The 21,836-nt window shown below is 39.2% G+C and overlaps 1 protein-coding gene and 1 long non-coding RNA gene across 3 annotated transcripts in view; one reads left to right on the forward strand and one right to left on the reverse strand.

Annotated features, from left to right (window-relative positions):
* The window catches only part of EFHC1 (EF-hand domain containing 1), a 63,509-nt gene that overhangs the window by 19,841 nt on the left and 21,832 nt on the right, over positions 1–21,836 (forward strand). For both annotated transcript variants that reach the window (XM_025419020.3, XM_025419021.3), the window contains 5 exons: positions 117–309; positions 5,293–5,513; positions 11,179–11,319; positions 17,440–17,653; positions 18,046–18,193. In XM_025419020.3, the coding sequence (XP_025274805.1) occupies positions 117–309; positions 5,293–5,513; positions 11,179–11,319; positions 17,440–17,653; positions 18,046–18,193 (917 nt within the window). The remainder of the gene's footprint in view (positions 1–116; positions 310–5,292; positions 5,514–11,178; positions 11,320–17,439; positions 17,654–18,045; positions 18,194–21,836) is intronic.
* On the reverse strand, positions 8,641–10,614 carry LOC118350459 (uncharacterized). Its single transcript, XR_004804291.2, has 3 exons — positions 10,554–10,614; positions 10,097–10,207; positions 8,641–9,374 (listed from the first exon to the last, which is right to left on the reverse strand). It is a non-coding gene; the product is annotated as an uncharacterized LOC118350459 (long non-coding RNA).

Genomic DNA, 21,836 nt, shown 5'->3' on the forward strand with positions numbered 1-21,836 from the left:
ATAGTCTTTGTAGTTAATCTTTTCATCATTGTTTGATATATGAATGCCAAAATGACTAAGTTAATCTCTCCACTTGTAGAATTCTTACTTAAGTCACTACTTTGGATTCTTCAAAGGTCCTTCGATTCTATGCAATCTGGGATGATACAGACAGCATGTTTGGTGAATGTCGAACTTACATCATTCATTACTATCTTATGGATGATACAGTTGAAATTCGAGAAGTCCATGAACGGAATAATGGGCGAGATCCCTTCCCACTCCTGATGAACCGCCAGCGCATGCCAAAGGTTTTGGTGAAGAATGCAAGTATGTTTGATTCAGTTTATCCTCCATAATTGGGACATCTTTTGGATCTCATAGGAGTTACTTAATCAGTATGGTCATTCCCTTTACACTTGGGAGGCTCTTGCTGTGTTCTCATAGGTACTCAAAAAATAACTTTCCCGTAACTCCCCTCATTGCTTACCCCACAGTTACCCCACAGTCCAGGCTTGCCTCCAAAATGGTCTGGTGGAGATGACTGATACCCAAATCAAGGAAACAACCAAACAACAGTGGGAGGCTCATTTCAAGTGCCAAAGAGCAAGGCTTCTGAAGTAAAGCAACTTAATATCAGATTTTTAATGCATTTTTTAAACAAGTTTGTTTTCGTATAGCTTACCATTTCCTTATGTTCTTTCCTGATTTTCCTTCTCACCTCAATACTTCCTAAATAGGAAGTTTGTATGTGGGATAACTTAAGATTGGAAAAAAGCATGTCTATGACTCATAGAGGCGGGGCCCCGTTGTGTTAGTTCCTGCTCTCTTTGCTGGTGTAAAATAACCTAGTGACTGGAGAGGAAGAATGCAACTAAGTGCAGCTGACACCCACCACACTCTGGAATTAAGTACACTTAACTTTGGTTGTTGACTTAGTAGTTTAAGAATTTTCTCTTGTAAAAATGTCATCTTGGTCACATGTAATGACATCTCTCACATTTGGATAGCTGACAGAACTCTGTAAATACTTTTGTTAGTTTTTCTCTTTACCCGTTTTTTTTTTTTTTTTTTTTTGGAACTAGGAGATAAGAAATTTCAGGTATTGTGCAAGAGGTTTGTCTGAGAGGTTATAAACAAGTTGAGGTTAGAAATTATACACAAATTGGCAGTCTGAAGGCTAAATTTAATCTACCTACACATATTACTTTGCCTATATAGTATTTTTTTTTTTAATGCAGTGTTACTTGGGGGCAAGGAGGTAGAGATTTCCATCATTGGGAGAGTGGATAAACAAAATAGTGAAGATATATCTTGATAAATAGTAGTTAGAAGCAATAACTAAATGTAAAGAAAGCAAATTGATTCACTTTAAAGCATAGTGCTGTGTAGAAAAAAAGATGAGATATGATGCAGTAACATTTCTGTAAAGTGAAATACAAATAAAACTATATAGTACATACATAAAAAGGTGCACTTTAGAATAGTTGTCTGTGAGGTAGAGGAGAACGAGATTTGGGAAAAGGATTTAAAAATGGTAAAAATAGTCTTGATTTTAAAACTAAGAGAACAGTAAAAATCTCTTTTAGAGAAAGGAGAATAATTGCTCTCATAGCTTGCATTCTCAGATAGCAGCAACTGGATTCGAGCCCCAGTTCAACATAGTCTGGCTGCTGTCAACCATATTCTTATTCTTGGCCTCCTGTAGAACCCTCTTAGAGTTCTAGGATACTGGGACTACTGTACTAATTTTAGCCTCCCAGAATGCTTACAATGAGCCTGAAATTCCTGCCATCTAGAGCTAACAAATATTAGATTCACAGTAGATTAAGAGAAAGAATGGGAATTTATTCAGGCATGAAAAAAGTATCACTGAAACTGAACCCCTTAAAAACTTGAGTTCTATGTTTGTCTCTGCCTTATCAATGTGGCCTATGTTTAAAATTTTAAATGTGTAATCATCCTCTTTTATAACGTCCTCATTTTTTTTAAGTGGTCTCTACACCCAACATAGGGCTCAAACTCATGACCCAAAGATCAAGAGTTGCACACTCTACCAACTGAGTCAGCCAGGCACCCCTATAACTTCTCAAATTTTAACAAAAATTTTACCAAAGTTATATGGAGAGGCAGTCTGGTGGCATATGTAAGGTCCTTTTAAGAGACAGGAAACATATCTTTTTATAAAAGTTATTGTTAGTCACGCAGCAGCAGGACAGAAAAGGCTAAGCTTCTATCAGCTGAATAATTCCTAACTAGAGCTGTGATGTTGAAGAGGTAGCATCTAATTGACTCTCACAGGCATGGATTATTTTAATTACATTCAATTAAACAAGAGTTAAATATCTACCAAGGGAACTATTTTATGTGGTAAGGCGCTGCGGAGGATAAAATCAAAATGTAACTTCCAGACCTAGAATCCCTGCCCTTCAGTCACTTCTAGTGCCTAGGGAGCCAAGTCATATAAATATACAAGCTGTGTAACAATAACACAAGTGTACCAGATCATCTGACTATATAATTAGTTATGTCATGTAGACAGAGCTCAGAAGAAGAGATGTGACCTAGAAAGACTGAGGAAGGCTTCGTGGGAGAACTGAGATTGGACCCAGATTTAGCATGGTAGGGAGCAAAGGGAAACTAAGTACACTTTAGGGAAGAACAAGAGCAGAAGTTGGGCTTTAGGAACAAGTATTTACGTTTGGGGGCATCCAAGAGACAGTGGCTAGGCAAAGTTTGTGTTGGACAGTAATAGGCAGTTAGGGGAGTATCTTTCAGAAGTTCTCTCTGCCAGTGCCTTCATTTAAGTAGTTAAGATGAATGAAAATTTGGGCAGCCCTGGTGGTGCAGCGGTTTAGTGCTGCCTGCAGCCTGCGGTGTGATCCTGGAGACCTGGGATTAGGTCCCATGTCGGGCTCCCTGCATGGAGCCTGCTTCTCCCTCTGCCTGTGTCTCTGCCTTTCTCTCTGTGTGTCTCTCATGAATAAATAAATAAAATCTTTAAAAAAAAAAGATGAATTAAAATTTTATTTTTATAATGGATTGGAGTTAAAGGTTCAGGAATCATAAAAGTTCTTCCTTTGTTGAGCATAATTTCAGTTTACCAGTATGCGGTGAGTAATATCAAAAGGAGGTCATCAAAAGCCTTCTACTCAGCTGTTGAACCTAAGGTTCTAGGTTCTGAAAGTCTGTTAATTATCCTTTAGACTGGATTGCATCCTTTGATGTTGCCTTTCTCTTGGTAAATACAAATGTTAAACAATAACAAAATTGTATACTCTAAATATGTACAACTTACTGTAGTAGATTATACCTCCATACTGTTGTAACAATATAAATCCACACTTAGATATGTTATACTCAAACTTAAGAACACCAAATTCAAAAAGATCATAAAGGCAGCCCCAAACAACAAGGTTATCCATACAGGAAGGCAGCTACAATGACAGCTGACCTCGCAGTAGTGACACTAGTTACCAGAAGACAGCATAATAATATCTTCAAAGTGCTGAGAAGATGGAATTTCATACCTAGAGAAATTATCTTTGAAGAAGAAAGTGAAATATATTTCCAAGCAAACAAAGTAGATTTTACTAACAAAAGACACTTACTAGTAAAATTTTAGAGTGTACTTCTAATAGAAGGAAAATTATACCAGAAGCAAGGTCTGAGATATAAGAAGTGATTTTAAAAAAAGAAGAAAATGGCAAAGTATGGGTAAATCTAAATAAACACGGACTATACAAACTAAAGGAACAGTGTTGAATTTCTGGGAGTTAAAAAATATCAAGGTAGAATTGAGATATATTACAATAATGACCTAGAAGGAAGTAATAGGATTAAAAAAACAACAAAGTTTGAAAAATGTTACTTTTAAGAACAAACTTAAGATACAGAAACATAGAAAAGTTTAAAAAGATGTACCAGCGAATAGCCAAAGAAACTTATAAGGCTATATTACTAAAATGCCAATAGATATTAAGGCAGAAAGCCTTGCTAGAGGTAAAGAATATCATTACATATTGTAAGAATTGTATTTGCCAGGAAAATATACTAATTCTAAACTTGAATGCAGGTAGTAACATGGCTTCCAAACATATAAGACAAAAATGTATAGCATTATTATGCAGAGAGAATGGAAAAATTCATTAAAGTAGAAGGAATCATTACAACATTTCTCTTTATAATTGTTAGATCAAAAAGATAAGTCAATAGGTACATATGTATAGGATTTAAATAGAATTATCAAAAAAATAGAATTATCAGTGTTGATATAATGAATATGTATATCTATCAACACCTGGAGAATCCCCATTTTTTTCAAGCACAAATAGAACACTTATAAAAATGGGTCAGTCTTAACAAATTTTTAAAGACTGGCATCTTATGCCATATTTTCTAATTTTAACACAAGTTAGAATTCAATTTTAGAGTTATAAAAAATTCATGTATTTGGAAATTAATTTCACTTAGATGAAATGAACAAATTTTAATTGAAATTAAATTAAAGTTCTAGTATAGTTAACATATAGTGTTATATTAATTTCAGGTGTACAATATAGTGATTCAGCACTTCCATGTGTTACTCAGTGCTCATCAAGATAAGTGCACTCTTAATCCCCACCACCTATTTCACCCATCCCCCCACCCACCTCCCCGCTAACCATCAGTTTGTTCTCTATAGTTAAGGGTCTGTTTTTTGGTTTGTCTCTTTTTTTTCTTTGTGAAATGAGCAAATTTTTAGAAAAATTTACCTTGTCCAATAAGAAATAGAAACCAAATGTCTTTAACCATTAAGAAAATAGGATCATTCTGTTTTCTCCATCAAGGCAGAAATTTCACCTACATTATTTATTGTTATAATCTCAGTATTTAGCAGGGAACCTGGTACATGATATATGTGATTATAGCTAATATGTTGGGTGAATTAGTAAATGGATAGAAGGTTGAACTGAATGACCTGAATCCCTCCTTAGATCTAGTACTCTACAGAAAGGCATTTCTTCTTTCCTCCTGTGGTAATTTCCCCTAAGCATGAGTTCTCCTAAGATTAGGGACCTTGTATTGATAGTTCAAGCTGAATATGGGAGAGAGACTTCACAAAAACCATCTGGGATATGATTTCTGTGTCCTGTCAACAGATGGAAGTATGCAGCCTTATTTTGTGCTGGAAGAATAAGGGACTCCCTGACCCTTGACCAGAGCTAGAAGCCATGCTCCCTCAAATTCTCAAGAGTGCGTGGCTGCTGTGTGTCAGTCTTTCTCCTCATCCTCATTTCTTTTCTCTTTGCTGTCCCTCTTATCTCATGTTAGAGAACTTCCCTCAGTGTGTGCTGGAGATCTCTGATCAAGAAGTATTGGAATGGTATACTGCCAAAGACTTCATCGTGGGGAAACCACTCACTATCCTTGGGAGAACCTTCTTCATCTATGATTGCGATCCTTTTACTCGGCAGTACTACAAAGAAAAATTTGGAATCTCTGATTTACCACGTATTGATGTGAGCGAGAAGGAGCCACCTCCTGTAAAACAGGTAATGGAACATTCGTTCCAAGTGTAGTGTGAGAATTAATCTTTTGATATAGAGGTTTAAGAAAAAGAAAAAAAAAAAGACTCTCATGTAAATACCCAGTTAAAAATGGACAATAAATAAACAAGTGTTTTACAAAATCTTTTAAAAGAAAAGACCCTCGGGATCCCTGGGTGGCGCAGCAGTTTGGCGCCTGCCTTTGGCCCAGGGCGCGATCCTGGGATCGAATCCCACGTCGGGCTCCCGGTGCATGGAGCCTGCTTCTCCCTCTGCCTGTGTCTCTGCCTCTCTCTCTCTCTCTGACTATAAGGAAGGAAGGAAGGAAGGAAGGAAGGAAGGAAGGAAGGAAGGAAGGAAGGAAGAAAGACAGACCCTCAACTGGTAATAAAAGAAAATAGAGATGAAAATAATGAGGTTTTGGATCAATTTGATTTAAAAAGACTCACAATATCCAGTGTTTACCTTAATGTGAAGGTAAGGGAATTTTATGCATACGATCTCTTTGGTCTGTTGCCTATGTATAAAATTGGATAAAATTTCTTTTTTTTTTCCCTTTTTAAGGTAATCCCTACACCCACTGTGGGGCTTGAACCCATAACACCAAGACCAAGAGCCCCATGCTCCACTGACTCAGCCTGCCAGATACTCCGAAATGGTCATTTTCATATACTGTTAGTAGGAGAGCCAAAGGAAAAACCTTTTTGGAGGGCAGTGTCATCATTTTAATTTTTTCAAAATAAAATATTACCTATCTCTTGACCTAGAAAATCTGGCGTGGGGACTATAAAAGGATATGTGTAAGGACGTATACTGTAGTACTACTTATGAGAAAGTGTAAGGAAATTGGGAGAATAAACTACAGTACAATGAGAAGACTGTGAAGCTATAAGACTGGTTAAAAAGAAAAAAGAGGAAGTCAGTCTCTGCATATTAACATGGAAAAATGTCCATCACATTTGTAAGTGAATGAAGGCACTTATGCGATATGGCCCTATTTGTTTCAATTGCTGCATATAGTACCTGCTTGCATTTGCTGAAGAGAAGGCCTGGAGCAATGACCACCTACACTGTCCTCGGTGGTTAGTCCAGCATGTGGGAAGGGGGAGGTAGGGAAGTATGAGATGACAAGGGACCTTTCCTTTCATATTCTGTGTGCTCTGAACTTCTCCTTTTATACCAAATCTCATATTACTTTTATAATTTTTAAAATTTTGATTAGAAAAAGACATCTCTTAAAATTTCAGACTGCGAGGGGATCTCATTGTTCCCTGCCTATTTATCAGAACCTTTTACTTAAAAACTGATGGGGAGCAAATAGAAGCTGACTAATGAAGATGTTGGAAGGTGGCTTTCTTTCATTGCAACATAGCTTTCCCTAGAATTACACTAACCATAAAATCTAGTTCTGTGTACCAAGTCCACTCTGATCTGAGAGTAAGGCCGTGGTGCTTTTAAATGCACCAACATAGTAATCTGATAGTCTTGTGCCTTCAATGTGATTCAGCACCATATTTTAGAAATTCAAATAAGAATCGCATGTAGGGGTGCCTGGGTGGCTCAGCTGGTTGAGCAACTGACTGATTTCGACTCAGGTCATGATCTCAGTCTTGGGATCCAGCCCCAGGTGAGGCTCAGCCCCTCTCCCCACCCCCAACTCCCACTTGTGCATGTGCTCTCTCTCTCTCAAAAAAAAAAAAAAATTGCATGTGTTAAAAATTACACATTATACAGCAAATTCAAGAAGTATCTGATGTGTTAAGGCAGCACAGTATCACAGGCTGCAAGCGCAGGTTCCTGTTACATGTGTTTGGGTCCGGAGCAATGTATACGATCTCTTTGGTCTGTTGCCTATGTATAAAATTGGATATTAATACCCGTGACCTAACTTTATATTACCCTTCTGTGTGTAAAATAATGCCATGGCTCTTTCTTTTACAAAGAAAGATGTGAATGGAAGGATGGAATTAATGAATTCCTCCAGCCCAGGCTTCTGCTTTCCACTGATTGGCTGTCCTGCTTTTTGTACTTGGCCTCCAGTTACGCAAAGTAGGTATGGTTTTGCCAATACAGCATCTTGCTTCACTCTCCTGGACTTTTGTTGATGCTCTTCCACTTGCTTGAACCACTTTACCATCATTTCTTTACGCAGCCTTTCTTATCCTTCAACACTCAGTATAGGCCTCCCGTCTTCCAAGAAGGCTTCTCTAAACTCCTAGCAGGGTTAATCACCTCTCCCCTGTGTGTTCCTGGGGTCTGTGCCTCCCTCTGCTAGCATTTGTTTACTATATTAAAATATCTGTCAAAGAATCTTTTTTACTGGCCTGTAAGTTCCTTGGGGGCAAGGAGCCCCTAACTCAGTGCCTAGCAAATAGGACCCAAGTGGTATGTTTTTTGAACTAGATAAGAAGACTGCCTATGAATGTATGTATTTGTTTCCCAAGGAGGCAAGTGATATCTTAGGCAAGCCTTTTCGAATCAACATTTCATAAAAACAGTTACAAAGAAAGATTTGGATTTTGGTGTGCTATGAGTTTCCCAGGGGAAATAAAACTTTTGGAAGGAAGTGCTGTCAGTTTTTTCTCTGATAGGATTCCTTACCAATGAATGGGCTCATTGATTAAGAATTATAAAGCCCTTGCTCCTATCCCCAAATTTTGGGGTGCCATTTGTTTCAATATACAGGAAAAAGTACCACAGGGCAGATCTAGATTTTGATCAAGCCAACTATTCCATCACTTTAGATAAGTATAGTATGAGATAGCAGTCCGAAGGACTTGCCCAAAGTCACACTGCAAAGTACAAGGGTGAATCTATTAAATGTCAAACCTTCTTACAAGAAAGAATCTGATCTAACCAGGAGGTATGATGGGGAGGGATTACAATACATTTTTCTTAGTGAAAAGGCTTTGATCCATCTTTTGAAGCTGATAAAAGTTTTGGGTCCTAGAACACCCCTGCTACCCATCCCTTTATTATCATCTTTTTCTCCTAACCTGTCTTCTAAAGGAAAGGAAAGGAAAGGCTTAGTAGAAAGCGGAGTGAACCGAAGAATCACTGTAGATTTTGGTTTGTTTGTTTTGCCCTGTCTCAGTCACCCGGTATAATAAAACCAATTCTACATCCATCCATATAGCATATTAGTCATAGCATTTGGTCAGTTTATTTTCAGTAAATTCTCTACAATAAACAGTTGCAAGTAAGCTCTCTCTGTCTGTCCATGAAAGTCTTAGTTGGAAATGAGTAGGAGAGCACCACTTAACCAAACAGCAAATACCTTTCGGCTCTCCTTAGTCATCATGCTTCAGTCATTTAAACCCTGAGCAACATAGTTGGAAAGCAGAGATGGGAAGCTGTAGCTGGGTCTAGCGGGATAAAGCCAATGCGATGATCAGGGATAGAATGGATATGAAGTGGATATATTCAATTCAACAACCATGACACTTAGGTCAGGCTAATCTGTTAGATCAGGAATAAGTAAACATGCATCTACTGGCCAGATGTGTTCCATCTCAGAGACTCCATCTGGAGACCTGCCATGGGGAAGAGGAAGAATCCAGAAGTAGGAGAGCCAATCTGCTACGGACCTGGCCTCTAGCTTTATCTGAAGGATTATGGGGCTCTCAAGCTCCATGTGTACTTGCTTTGTTATGATAATGTGGGTGGGTCGTGAGAGCAGGATTATCTAGGAGTGATAATGTCCACAGTCAGAAGAGTGGCTCATCTGGTTTAGAACAGGACACAGACAGTAGCTGGGAGTACAAGAAGCATGGTGCCAGGACCCCAGGCTCAGGGGGTGATATTGAGGGAAGGTCTTCATTTCAAACAGGGGGCATGAGGTGCAATTCAGAAAAAATAGGTTGAACTCTGTTGAAACACAAAAAGGAATTTAAGAGGAAGGTGCTTGGAGGCTTGCCTCCCTATTTCAAAATTCAACTTTCACTACCAACCCCCAACCAGGCTGCTCTCAGAATATGTTGATGCGCTTACGGAGGAAGTTTAGATTCCACCACTGTGTATTTCTGTCCTCTAGAGTAACTCAGATGCTCAGCATGTGGTGTCTCACCCAAGGTCCCTCTGTCCATGGCAATTTGTATATTCAGTGAGAAGTGGTTTTGCATTTGGAGCAAGTTAGGTCATTGTCCATCTACTGGATCTGATAGTCACATTTCCACCATGATGATCACATTAACTACAGCCCCAGGAAGTGGGCAAAGAGGCAGTGTTCCAGGCACTACACCTTGGGTGAGCATAGTAGTCACAGGTATTTGAGGGAATACTCTGTTATAGATGGACCATGTAGACTAATTTGTCAAAGTGCCTGAATACAGTATCTAAAAAGATTTGGGGAAGGTATCTACAAGTGAAAAGTATGGAATAAGCTGACTTTGCTGAGAAAGCCTAGTAAGAAGAAGTCCAAAGGAAACAGCTCTGCTACAGTCTGCCTGGCCTTAAGGAGAGGAAAACAGCCACTGAACTACTTAAGTTTGTAGACCAACAAATCCTAGAATCCTACAGTGATGTTTTCAGCTCTTTATGGAGACCGAATGAAAAATAAAAGCTCATTCTGTACTTTCACACTAACTTACCAAAAACCTTCTTGGTAGAAGTTTGGTCTCTTGAGTTTGCTTCTTCATTAGGAGACGAGAGTTCTGTGAAGACAAGGAGTTTGAGTTCTCAGTAAAGAATGGCTGCCATCCCTGTTTTGTGAGGCAAAAATCAAGAAATAAAAATCTTAGGAATATGGAGATAAATAGGAGAAAAGTAGCACGAACTAAATCCTGCCCTCCCCCAACACCAACACACGCACACATACACATTTTGGGTAAACTGGGAAATCAGTTTCCAGATTCGTTAGGCTGAGGCCTACGCCCCAGAACAAAGAAGTCACAGACCTTAGGCTTTTCCACGGTAGGATGACTACAGGGGCCAGGATTGGGACCAGGAGTAGGGCCAGGTCCTGCTCTGGCGGTAAGGGATCAGTGGACATCAGCAACACACAAGTCCCCCCTTATCCATGGTTTTGCTTTTCACAGTTTCAGTTACCTGCGGTCAAACCCCAGTCTGAAGGCAGATGATCCTCCTCCTGATGTATAATCAGAAAGTCAATAGTAGCCCTACACTCAGTCCCAATGCCTACGTCATTCCCCTCACTTAGTCTTATCACGTAGGCATTTTATCATCATGTCAACACAAGAAGGGTGAGTGCAGCATAGTAAGATATTTTGAGAGACCACATTCACGTAACTTTTATAACAGTAGGTTGTTATAATTGTTCTAGTTTATTATTAGTTATTGTTGTTAATCTCTTAATGTGCCTCGTTTATAAGTTAAATTTTATCATACATATGTATCGGAAAAAGCATAGTGTACATAGGGTTCAGGCATCCATGGGGAATCTTGGGGTAAGTGGCACTACTGTACTTCCACTGTAGCCCTGAGGGTTACTCTGTGGCATCATCAGTCATTCCTATGAGCAGTGATCATGGTGTAAAGTTTATATATAAAAAGGAATGAAATATATAATGTAATATTTTCTGACTACTATGCATTTGTATATATAGAAATAGTTTTAAATAAATGTCTTCTATATTTTTAAAAAAGAAACTTTGCTACCTTTAATGTAATTTTAACACAAACAACATTTACTTTACTTCTTGTATTTCTTCAGGAATTACCTCCTTACAATGGTTTTGGACTCATTGAAGACTCTGTTCAGAATTGCTTCGTTCTCATTCCAAAGGCTCCAAAAAAAGATGTTATTAAAATGCTGGTGAATGATAACAAGGTGCTTCGTTACTTGGCTGCACTGGTGAGGATGACTTTCATGTACTAAGATTCCATTGTGTCTCACTACTGTGCCCAGTTATCCTTTTTGTTTGTAAGCTGTTGAGTAACAGCTGTTAGAGTTGTATGTTACTTAAACAGCTGTGGGATCCAGTCCCCAGCCTTTGGACAGGTTGGATAGTACTGGGGGTAGTGTCCTAAACCAAGACCTAGTTCTAGTCCTATCTCCTATAAACATCTTTGTTAGATCATTAATCTCTCCCTTCTACCCCTCAAATTTTGACTGACCTTTTTACCTTTTTTTATTACATAATTATGAAAGCCTGACATAGTAGAATTATTTGTGTACTTATGTGCAATTGAGTGTACTGTGATTTCCTTGAGAGTAGGGATCATATCTTACTATCATTATCTTTGATGTCTAGCTTGATGTATTTTGTATTCATTAAATGTAATAAATGGAATCAGACCAATTTAATAGGTATTGCCTTTGAAAAGTCATATGGCTGGTAAATTAAGAGCATGTGTTTGGAAACAGACATAAATTTAAATACTGAATACTCCACTCATTGGCTGAATTACCTGAGGCAAATTACTGATAGGAATTCAAAGGGCAATGTTTTTTAAAATGGAAAATATGTAGAAATAGGGATATCAGAATTTTATTTAGAAATACGGATATAAATAGAAATTGGAAAAAGTTACTTCCAGGAATAGGAATTGGGAGTGTGGAGAGGTGGGCCAAGTGATTTTTCAAACTGTATGCATATATTTGAAAAAATAAAAATTAAATCAAGACATAGTTGACTACTATATTTTCGAAAAATGTTGAACAAAGCATTAAATAAAAAAGGAATCCTAGCAAACTCTAGGCCAACTAGCATACTCCAAACCATAAAAATTCTGCTTAATGAATGTTTTACATCATCACCAAGTCCTCTCAGTTACTGTTAAAGTTTAAGAGGCTTGTTGAATTATGATATATAGTAACTGTAAGCTCCTTGAGGCTGGGATGAGGTCTTTCTACAATTTTAAGTATTCAATAACTTTGGTTGAATGGGTAAATGAGTTTATTTACACATACACTATCCATGAGTTAGGCAGTATAATATGCACATTTTATGTTTCAAAACATAAGAACCAAGGAGGCTAGTTGGCTTGTCCCAGGTCTCAGCATGAGACCTCACGCATGAAATCTCATGCTGTTCTGGCAGAGGCAGAACTGGAACCCAGCATTCTTTTTTTCTAGCAGTATATTTCTATTTTACAGTGACAATGTAAATAATTTTGGAAATATGACAGTACCTTCAGTATAAGCAATTATAATACAATGATCTAATTAATATATGAGTGAGGCAGTAGAAGAGAATATCACAGGTATTTTTCCTGTAGAGAAAGTTAACAAAGTCCTCAAAAAGGTAACGTGAAGAGTCACTGTAAGAAAGGAAGTTGGAAAACAAATCTTATTCCTACAGCTCTGAGAATCCTCAGTCCTGCATTTTTTTTTAATCAAGAGCCAGTACAATGTTTAGGTTATGAAAAGAGAAAATAACTTACATGAGTTTGTAAACTACATAGTATTAAGCTTATGTCTCATACCCACAAATCATGGAAAAATTATTATATAATTGAGTACAAAAATTACTATGAATAATGTTGAATATTGCTAAATGAGGAGAAAAAAATGCATTTATATTGACTGCAGTATCTATACTCACAAATAATCAGGGCAAATGTAATATATCGCAAAAGGTTGAAGAGTCAGTAGGAGCAATGATAATGACTGGGTAATTCGGATCTTCCCTCTTGCTGAGGGTACCTAGAAAAGCCAGTGTGTATGTGTACATGTGTGCGTGTTTGCGTGTGTGTTTATGTACTACTGCTTAAAGGTGCTTGACAACAAGATGTGAAGAATCACTGAGCAAGAACCAGGAAAATATTGAAAACCAGAGGGTGAGCCTGGAGGATGGAGCCTTTCTCCTCAGGGAATTTTGCTAATTACAGAAGCCTCCTCTATGAGAGCAAACACTGTAATTTGGGCCTGTTAAAGGTAGAAGCTCTGTGCTTTAATCCATAAATGGATAATCCTTGAAGGGACTATTGTCTGGCTTTGAATGATCTCAGTCCCTGAATTGTCTCAGTTCCAGAAATCAGATTAAGATCCTGGATAACTAATGACCCAAGGTATCTGACAGAAGTCAATATAAAGTCTTTGAAGACAGCATCATCGAAGGCTTCTATTTCTATAAACAATGTAAGAAATATAGTGTATTTATTTTTAAAATATGTAAACAATACAGTGTCCAGACGTACGGCAAGATGACATGAAGGAAAATGAACAAAAACAACGGACAATAGAAATTGATCCATAGGGACTTCAAATACTGATGTTACCAAATTCAAACTTAAAAAAAATCAATATTTACTATGTTTAAGAAGATAAAAGTATAAGATTGAAGATTCTAACAGAGAACAAGAAACAAAGTATTTCAGTTTTGAAAATTTATCAGTAATAGAATAAAGGGGAAAATTATATGTAGAAAAGTACTTAATAAAATTCATCCACTGTGGCTTCAAAACAAAACTCTTAGTAAATAGGGTATAAAAGAGAATTTCCTTAGTCTGATAAAGAGTATTTACCAAAAATATACTAAGTATTCAAACAGCACACTTAGTGATGAAAGGTTGAAAGTGTACTCTCTGAGATTAGAAAAAAGGCAAGACTGCTATCACCCCTTGTATTCAACATTGTACTGGAGGCCCTAGCTAGAGCACTAAAGGAAAATAAAAGGGGGATATATATATATATATATATATATATATATATATATATATATACACATACATACATACATACACCAGCAGAACTATTAGTAAAGCAGTAGTGGTTATCATCCCACAGGCAAGAAGAAAGAGGTGATATTCTGGTCATGGTAATTTTTAAGCGTTTTTCCCTGACCTATTTAGCAAAGTAGAGGGTGTCTTCATTTAGTTCATCACGAAGCTCTGAGGATGAAAGAAGGGTGGCTGACAGTAAAGAAAAGGGGCTTTGCTGGGGACTTCAGAAGAAAAGATGGAAGTTCAAAAGAAGGAAGTCTATTGTAGAAATGCTCGGAGACAAATTCAATGGAATCCTCTTGAGTTCAGACAGACACTGTACGTGTTATGAGGAAATAAAGTCTGCTAAACCCAGCCAGGGGGTTGGGGCCCAAGTGAAACTATGGCTAGTGAAGTATCTGGGGCTCAGGGTGAAGTGCCAGCTAGGGGGCTTGGGAAAGCTCAAGAATGCCACTTGAGCAGTGGTCTGCACAGCAGCAGGCTTGTCCTTCCAAGGAGCCTGCAGACAGCATGTAATCTATGCAGGATGTGAAGAAAACAGTATAGCCTCTGTTCATAATTTATATGAGTACATTTATTTTATAGCACCTGATATTTATATCTGCTTTGTAGGGCACAGAACATGTTTATGCAGAACATATATTGAATTATTCATTCATTCATTCAACAAATATCAGAGAACTACTTTGGGCTTGGCATAGTTCCGGGCATTGAGGGTACAATGGAAAAACAAGGCAGGCAAATCTCCGGCCTCATGGAGCTTGCATTCCAGTTGAGGTTATTCTGGTCAAGAGTAAATATATCATCAAAGAACAAGTAGTAAACATGTTGTAAAAAGTAAAGCAGGAGAAAAAGATGGGGAGGGGATCATTTATACTGGTAAATAAGAGAAATGCTGGGGGCGGAGAGTGCACAGCTGAGTAGAGACCAGAAAAAATGTCCGAGGGGGCTAGCCAGCAGCATATCTGAGGAAACTGCATTTCATGCAGAGGTCATAGACAGGGAATGGAGGGTAGAAAGACAGAAACAAAGACGAGATCAGGAACCAGCTCAGAGCTTTGCAGCCAGTGGTCTAACAAGGCCCGAGGGATAGAGTGGTGGGAGTAGTCACCCATGGTGCTGGCAACAAGGGATGTAGGTAACAAGCCTGCAGACAACTTAAAAATAAACCCAAAAGTTGATCTGCCTTTTACTGTCACTGTGTGCCTGTAATTCTAAATATTAGCAATACAATACTAATCCTCAAAGAGACCATGCCTCCATACAGTAGAATTTCAGAAGAGGGCAATAAAAAACTGCCATTAAGCACACACCACAGCAAGAATTGTGGAGAAGATCCATCAGTGTTGCTAAATACAGGAAAACCTTTGAGAAGAAACAGGACTTTCATAGTTTCAGGGTGTGTTCCTCAAGATATTTATCAATTGCAAAGGGAAAGATGGTAATTTTAAAAGAGAGAAACCCAGGATTTATCTTCTTATCCATGTGACCAAGGTCAACATCACCCATAGTAAGATACATCAATACTGTGTCCTCCTTGGTATGCTCTGAGAAAGACACGATATTTTGTCTGTGGTATTTTTGCCAAAGATGCAAATATCAGATCCACAAGGGACGTTCAACAAAATAATTGACCATTACTCTTCAAAAGTGTCAAGGTCATGAAAGATAAGGACAGAGTGAGGAACTGTAACAGATTGGAGGAGGTCAAAGAATAACTAAATATAATGTGAGATCTTGGATAGGATCCTGAGACAGAAAAAGAACACAAGTGAAAAACAGGTGAAATCTGAGTAAGAACTGCAATTTATTTAACAGTATTGTGCCATTACTATTTACTATTACTGTTGTACCATTGCTCTGGGTTTGATAATTGTACTGTGGTTATGTAAGGTGCTAATATCAGGGGAAGTTTGGTGAGGACTATACGAATATTCTATATTGTTTATGCAACTTTAAGTCTTCGGTTCTAAATAAAAACAAAGATTTTTTTTTTAACTTCTAAAATACTCCTAAAGTACTCCTGCCAGGGTAAATCATTAAACCTCCCCCACTTGATACAGCCCTGCCTGTGGCTGTGTTCAGAACTTTGTATTTTATTCAGTGTGATGGGAATCCTCTGGGGTTTGAGAGCCAAGAGGTGATGTGATTTGATTTTTATTAACTACATTGTGGATGTTTGTTTAAATTTTTTTTTGTGTTGTTAGAGTGTCTAATCAAAAAAGTTTGGAGAATATTGGATTTGGGAATGGTATAGGAAATTATTTTGTGAAGAGGAAACCCAGTGACTTTCTTTGATAAAGGAGAAATTATCATACAAGAAATTCCATGTTGTAAATGAAAAGATATGTGCTGAAGTTGCAATTTGAGAGAATTTTAGTCAAGAATAAGCATGTCTGTATTTAGACTTGTTCAACCTGGAATTGGTTTCTTAGGGTTATGTGATCGCTCTTCAGTGATTAGATGTAGGAACAGTCTTATCTACAAGGTAGCATCTCAGAATCAATTTCAACTCTATGACATTATATTACTCATCCAACCTTTCTTAACTTTTCTTTTTAAAATTATGTATATAAATGGATTTCTTTGAAGAACTAAACTTTGCATAATCATCTTAGTGTCTATGAAGTTGATCGTGTCAGCCAAGAGGTCTCAAACTATGGGCAGCCTGTGGGCAGAATATTGCCCATGTTTTTTGTTTGTTTGTTTGTTTGTTTTGTTTTTGGCCCACATGGCACTTTAAAAGAGTTAAGTTCAACATTTAAAATCAGGGGTTTTTTTTCCAAGTTTTTGTTTAAATTCCATTTAATTAACATACAGTGTAGTATAGGTTCAGGTGTAAAATTTAGTGATTCATCACTTACATACAACACCTGGATTTCTGTCTTCCCGTGAGAAATGGGAAGATCTAGCAACATAGGGCTTACATTCAGACAAGGAGTTGAGTTGGGGCAGCCTCCTTTAGTTGAGGCATGTCCTTTCCAGGCCAACAGAGTCCCCCCTCCCCTACCCCCATACTGTTCACTTACATTATATTTTGTATATTTGGTTTATATTTTATACGTAGTCCTTTTTTAAAAAGGTTTTATTTATTTATTCATGAGAGAGGCAGAGACAGGCAGAGGGAGAAGCAGCCTGATGTGGGACTGGATCCCAGGACACCATGATCACACCTTGAGCCAAAGGCAGATGCTCAACTGCTGAGCCACCCAGGTGTCTATTTTTACCTAGTCCTATAGATTCTTAAATTTAGAACATCTGAGTAGACCATGTACCTTCCTTTTGCTTCCTTTCTTCTCCTTTCTAGGAATCTCCCATCCCAGAAGACAAAGACCGCCGATTTGTCTTCTCTTATTTTCTTGCCAGTGACATGATTAGTATCTTTGAACCTCCTGTTCGAAATTCTGGCATCATCGGTGGCAAGTACCTTGGCAGAACTAAGGTTGCTAAACCATCCTCGACAGCAGAAGATCCCATCTACTATGGCCCAACTGACTTCTTCATTGGCGCTGTGATTGAGGGTAGGTCTAAGTACAGCATAGCCTTTCCTACCCACCAGGTGAATGGGTGCTTCCTTGTGGGAATTTAATTCATTTAACTCTTTTAAGAGGCCATCAGGCTGCATTCCACCTGAAATGAAGCCAGTATTCTTGTATGTGTGATACAGTATTTTGATCCCCTTCATATCAACTAAATTGTAAGTTGGTCACATTCATGGGCTATAGATGGAAACCTCAAGCTTCCTAAACACTGAGTGGACTACTGCATATTAGTTTAGAGTTGTTGGAAGTTCATTCGTCTAGGTCACAGATGCCTATCTGTGAACTTGTCATTGGAGGATCAGTATTATTTTACCCCTAATTGCATGATTAAAATCATAATCAAGCTAAGTGTATTCCCACCCTCTCCCCAGTGTTTGGCCACCGGTTCATCATCCTTGATACAGACGACTATGTTCTGAAGTACATGGAGAACAATGCTGCCCAGTATTCGCCAGAAGCACTCTTGTCTATTCGGAACCGGATTCAAAAGCAAGAAGCTCCTGCACCAGAATTGGAAAAGTATGTTTGACTCTCTAAGGTCCAATTTGACTTTGGCACATGTAAGACATTTAGGAGATAGTTTTGGATAAGATGAATGGGTAATCACATTTTAGATTTTCAGATTTCCCTCACCAGATGGGAGTTATCAGACATACAAGGAAGGTTCTCTGGGTCCATTATAGTAACATCATTTATTTAGCAAATAATTATTGAATGCCTGGTATGTATCAGATACTATCAGCAGGCCCTTGGGCTTTTGCCAGTCAACAGAATAGACAAAAAGTTTCTGCTGTCATGGAGTTTGCCTTCTAAGCAACAGGAGAGAGAGGCAACAAATAAACAACACAAGTAAATCATACAGTACCTTAGGGGATGAGTGCAATGGAAAAATGGAGAACAATAAGAGTGATAAGAATTTCTGGAGGGTGATGGTGGGCTGTAGTTGATCTGGGGAGCCAGGTACACCTTGAGAAGGTGTCCGTGAGCAAACACTTGAAAGAAAAGGAGTTTCTCAGGAAGAGGGCCTGGTGAGTGCGAAGGCCCAGCCTGCCTAGAGTATTGGGAAGAAGCAGGCTGGTGAGAACAGCGAGACTGAGACTGAGGATGTGAGTGGAAGAGGAGGAGATGGGGTTAGAACATAGCACCATAAGAAGGGGCTGGATGAGGTAGGACCCACTGGGTCTTTGGAAATATGTTGACTTTTCTTTGTAAAATGAGAGCCACAGGGCAGGGGGTGAGCGGGGGGGGGGGGTTTCTCAGAAGAATGGCAAGATTTGACATGTGTTTTAAAAGAACTCCCATGGCTGCTGTGCTGAGGCTAGATCAGGAGGCAAACGAGTTAGGACCATGTTATAGAAATCCAGGCAAGAGATGAGGGTGTGTGGACCAGGTGCCTCAGTGAACGTGGGGAAAAGTGGTCTGATTCTGGATGAATTTTGCAGGTAGAGCCTGTAGGATTTCAGACAGATTATACAGAGGCTATAAGGCAGTAATTAAGAATGATTCCAAGATTTTTGGCCTGATCAACTGGAAGGAAGGGGTTGCCATCAGCTGAGATGGGGAAGTTGTGTACTGTGGGTAGAGGAGGGTTATTTTGGTTGGGGGAAGGATTTGGGCTTTGGTTATTGTAGGAGTGCTGACCACAGTGATTCCATCTTAGGCCCTCCATCTTGTTCATTCTCACACAGTGTCCCTCCTCGAGGCTATGTGTTCCTGGCCCTGGGGAGGCTAATGTCTGCCCTGATGGGATTGCAATAAGGCTTATTCTGATCCTCCCCAAAGTGGTGCACAGAGGGCCCCACTTTAGGTAATTAGTAGAGATGGCTGGTGCACAGAAGGCCCCACTTTAGGTAACTAGTAGAGATCCTTTGGTGCACAAATGGCACCACTTTAGATAACTACCCTGTGACCTCACCACCACGCTCCTTGCTCCATAAAAGCTGGGGATTGAAGTCCTGACTGGGCAGAGAATAGCTGTGTGTGGCCAGGACCATCCTGTCTGGATCAGTCTACTCGATTCTCCCATAAGTTACCCTGAAAGAAACTGCACAAATGGTATGGAATCGCTTGCTTTGTGTTTCAGTCTTAAAGTGCCTTTCCGTTATAGAGGATGTTTTACTGACTCTCCATCTTCTAATAGATACACTAGATTTAAGGTATCTATTGGATATCCAGGTGAAGATATCAACTGGCCATTGGATATATAAACCTGGGTTTTAGGCAAGAGGTCTGGGCTGGAGATGTAAATGTGGAAGTTGTTGACACAAGCAGATGATGTTTTAAGCCACAGGGCTGGCTAAGGGAGCAGTGCAAATAAAGAGAATAGCTCCAAGGACTGGGCTCTCATGTCCCCCAACAGTGAGCATTGAGAATGGAGACCCGGAAGTCAGCTAGTGAGGCCGGATGAAAATCAAGTGGGTGTGGTGCCCTGAAGTCAGATCAAGGAAATGTAGGCCATTCTCCCTTTGCATGGAGCTCGGAACTCTGAAAACAACCAGGAAAACCAATCTTAATAATCAATGGTAAAGTTAACTATTCTGTGACCTTTAAAATTTTCTGTCAAAACGTGAAAAACTCCATGGTTATATACGTGTAAGAAGTGAAAAAAATAGTAAAACCAATTTTTATTTGGTACACCGTAATTTAAAACAAAGGCAGGACCCCCGAGTGGCTCAGTCAGTTAAGTGTATGACTCTTGAGTTTTGGATCAGGTAATGATCTCAGGGTCATGAGATCCAGCCCCTCATCAGGCTCCACACTCCAGCAGGGAGTCAGCTTGAGAGTCTCTCCCTCTGCCCCTGCCCCCACTCGCATGCCTGCACATGTGTGTGCTCTTGCTCTAAGATAAATCTAAAAATAAAACATTGGCAACATTAAGAATCAAAGTGCTTTACTTCTTTGGGGGAAGGGGGGGGGACAACTTGCTGAGACAAGGTTGAACAGTACTTGCCTCGTTCTTGTCACATAACCAGAGCAAATATCTTTCCTATGCGTTGGCAAATTGACCTATTCCTTTCTAATTTTGGATCAACTTTCACCATTTTATTATTTTTGCTCTCCATGTTGTGAAATACCTCCTCCTGTTCCTTTAATAACCATGAAGTGCCTCCAAGAGTTCTATCAATGGGAAGTTTCTCACTGCACCTGAGAGCTGCTTGTCCTTTCCATGCACCCTCTGTCCTCATGCAGGCCTTAAGTCACCTTTCCCCTAGCTGTGCGCTGCCCTGGGAATCCCACTGGCAGTGGGGACCATGGCACCCATCAGCTACTGCTATACCTCCATTATGTTAGAGGCGATATTTTACTTCCAGTGCTAGCACTTTTTGTGTCTTTGCTTCACTTTCACTTTTTTTTTTTTTTTTTTGCCAATTTCTTTTTCACTGATACACATTTTTGCCAAGTGGCCAGTCACTGACAGACTTTGAAAAACATGAGCTGATTGTCACCAATCGATGTGCACGTGTTGTTTTTGTGTTGATCCGTACACCGACCAGCCAACAGTGAGTTTGTGCTTTGTGCAGTTCCTCACTGTTCACAAACTGTGGTAACTGAAATTTGAACCTTGTTGTTGAAGAACTGGGTTATTTAACTAAACAGTGTTAACTGAAAATCACACTCATCAGAGCCTTGCAGAGGGACAGCTGCCTGTATATCAAGGAATGATTCATTGTGTCAAATGGGGATTTAGCAATGTGGGGGGATCCAGGTGGGATCCCCCCCATTTCAGTGGAATGGGAAGGGCAGGAAAACCTGATGGGAGGGGATTATTTATTTATTTGTTTATTTAAAGATTGTATTTATTCATGAGAGACACACAGAGAGAGGCAGAAACACAGGCAGAGGGAGAAGCTCCATGAAGGGAGCCCAACATGGGACTCAATGCTGGGTCTCCAGGATCAGGTCCCAGGCTGAAGGCGGTGCTAAACCGCTGAGCCACTGGGCTGCCCCTGGGAGAGGATTTAAGAGAGAGTGGAAGGATGGCAGCTACCTGTGTGAGCACAACATAAGGAATAAACTTGTTGAATCACCATGTTGTGCACCTGAAACAAACATCATGTGTCAATAATATTGAAATAAAATTAAAAAAAAAAAAAAGAATGAGTGGGAGGAGAGGAATTGAGACCAGGGTTATAGACAACTCTTTTGAGGAAGTTTGGTGCAA

The sequence above is a fragment of the Canis lupus genome, chromosome 12, assembly GCF_003254725.2.
Source record: "Canis lupus dingo isolate Sandy chromosome 12, ASM325472v2, whole genome shotgun sequence".
Classification (NCBI taxonomy): Eukaryota; Metazoa; Chordata; class Mammalia; order Carnivora; family Canidae; genus Canis; species Canis lupus.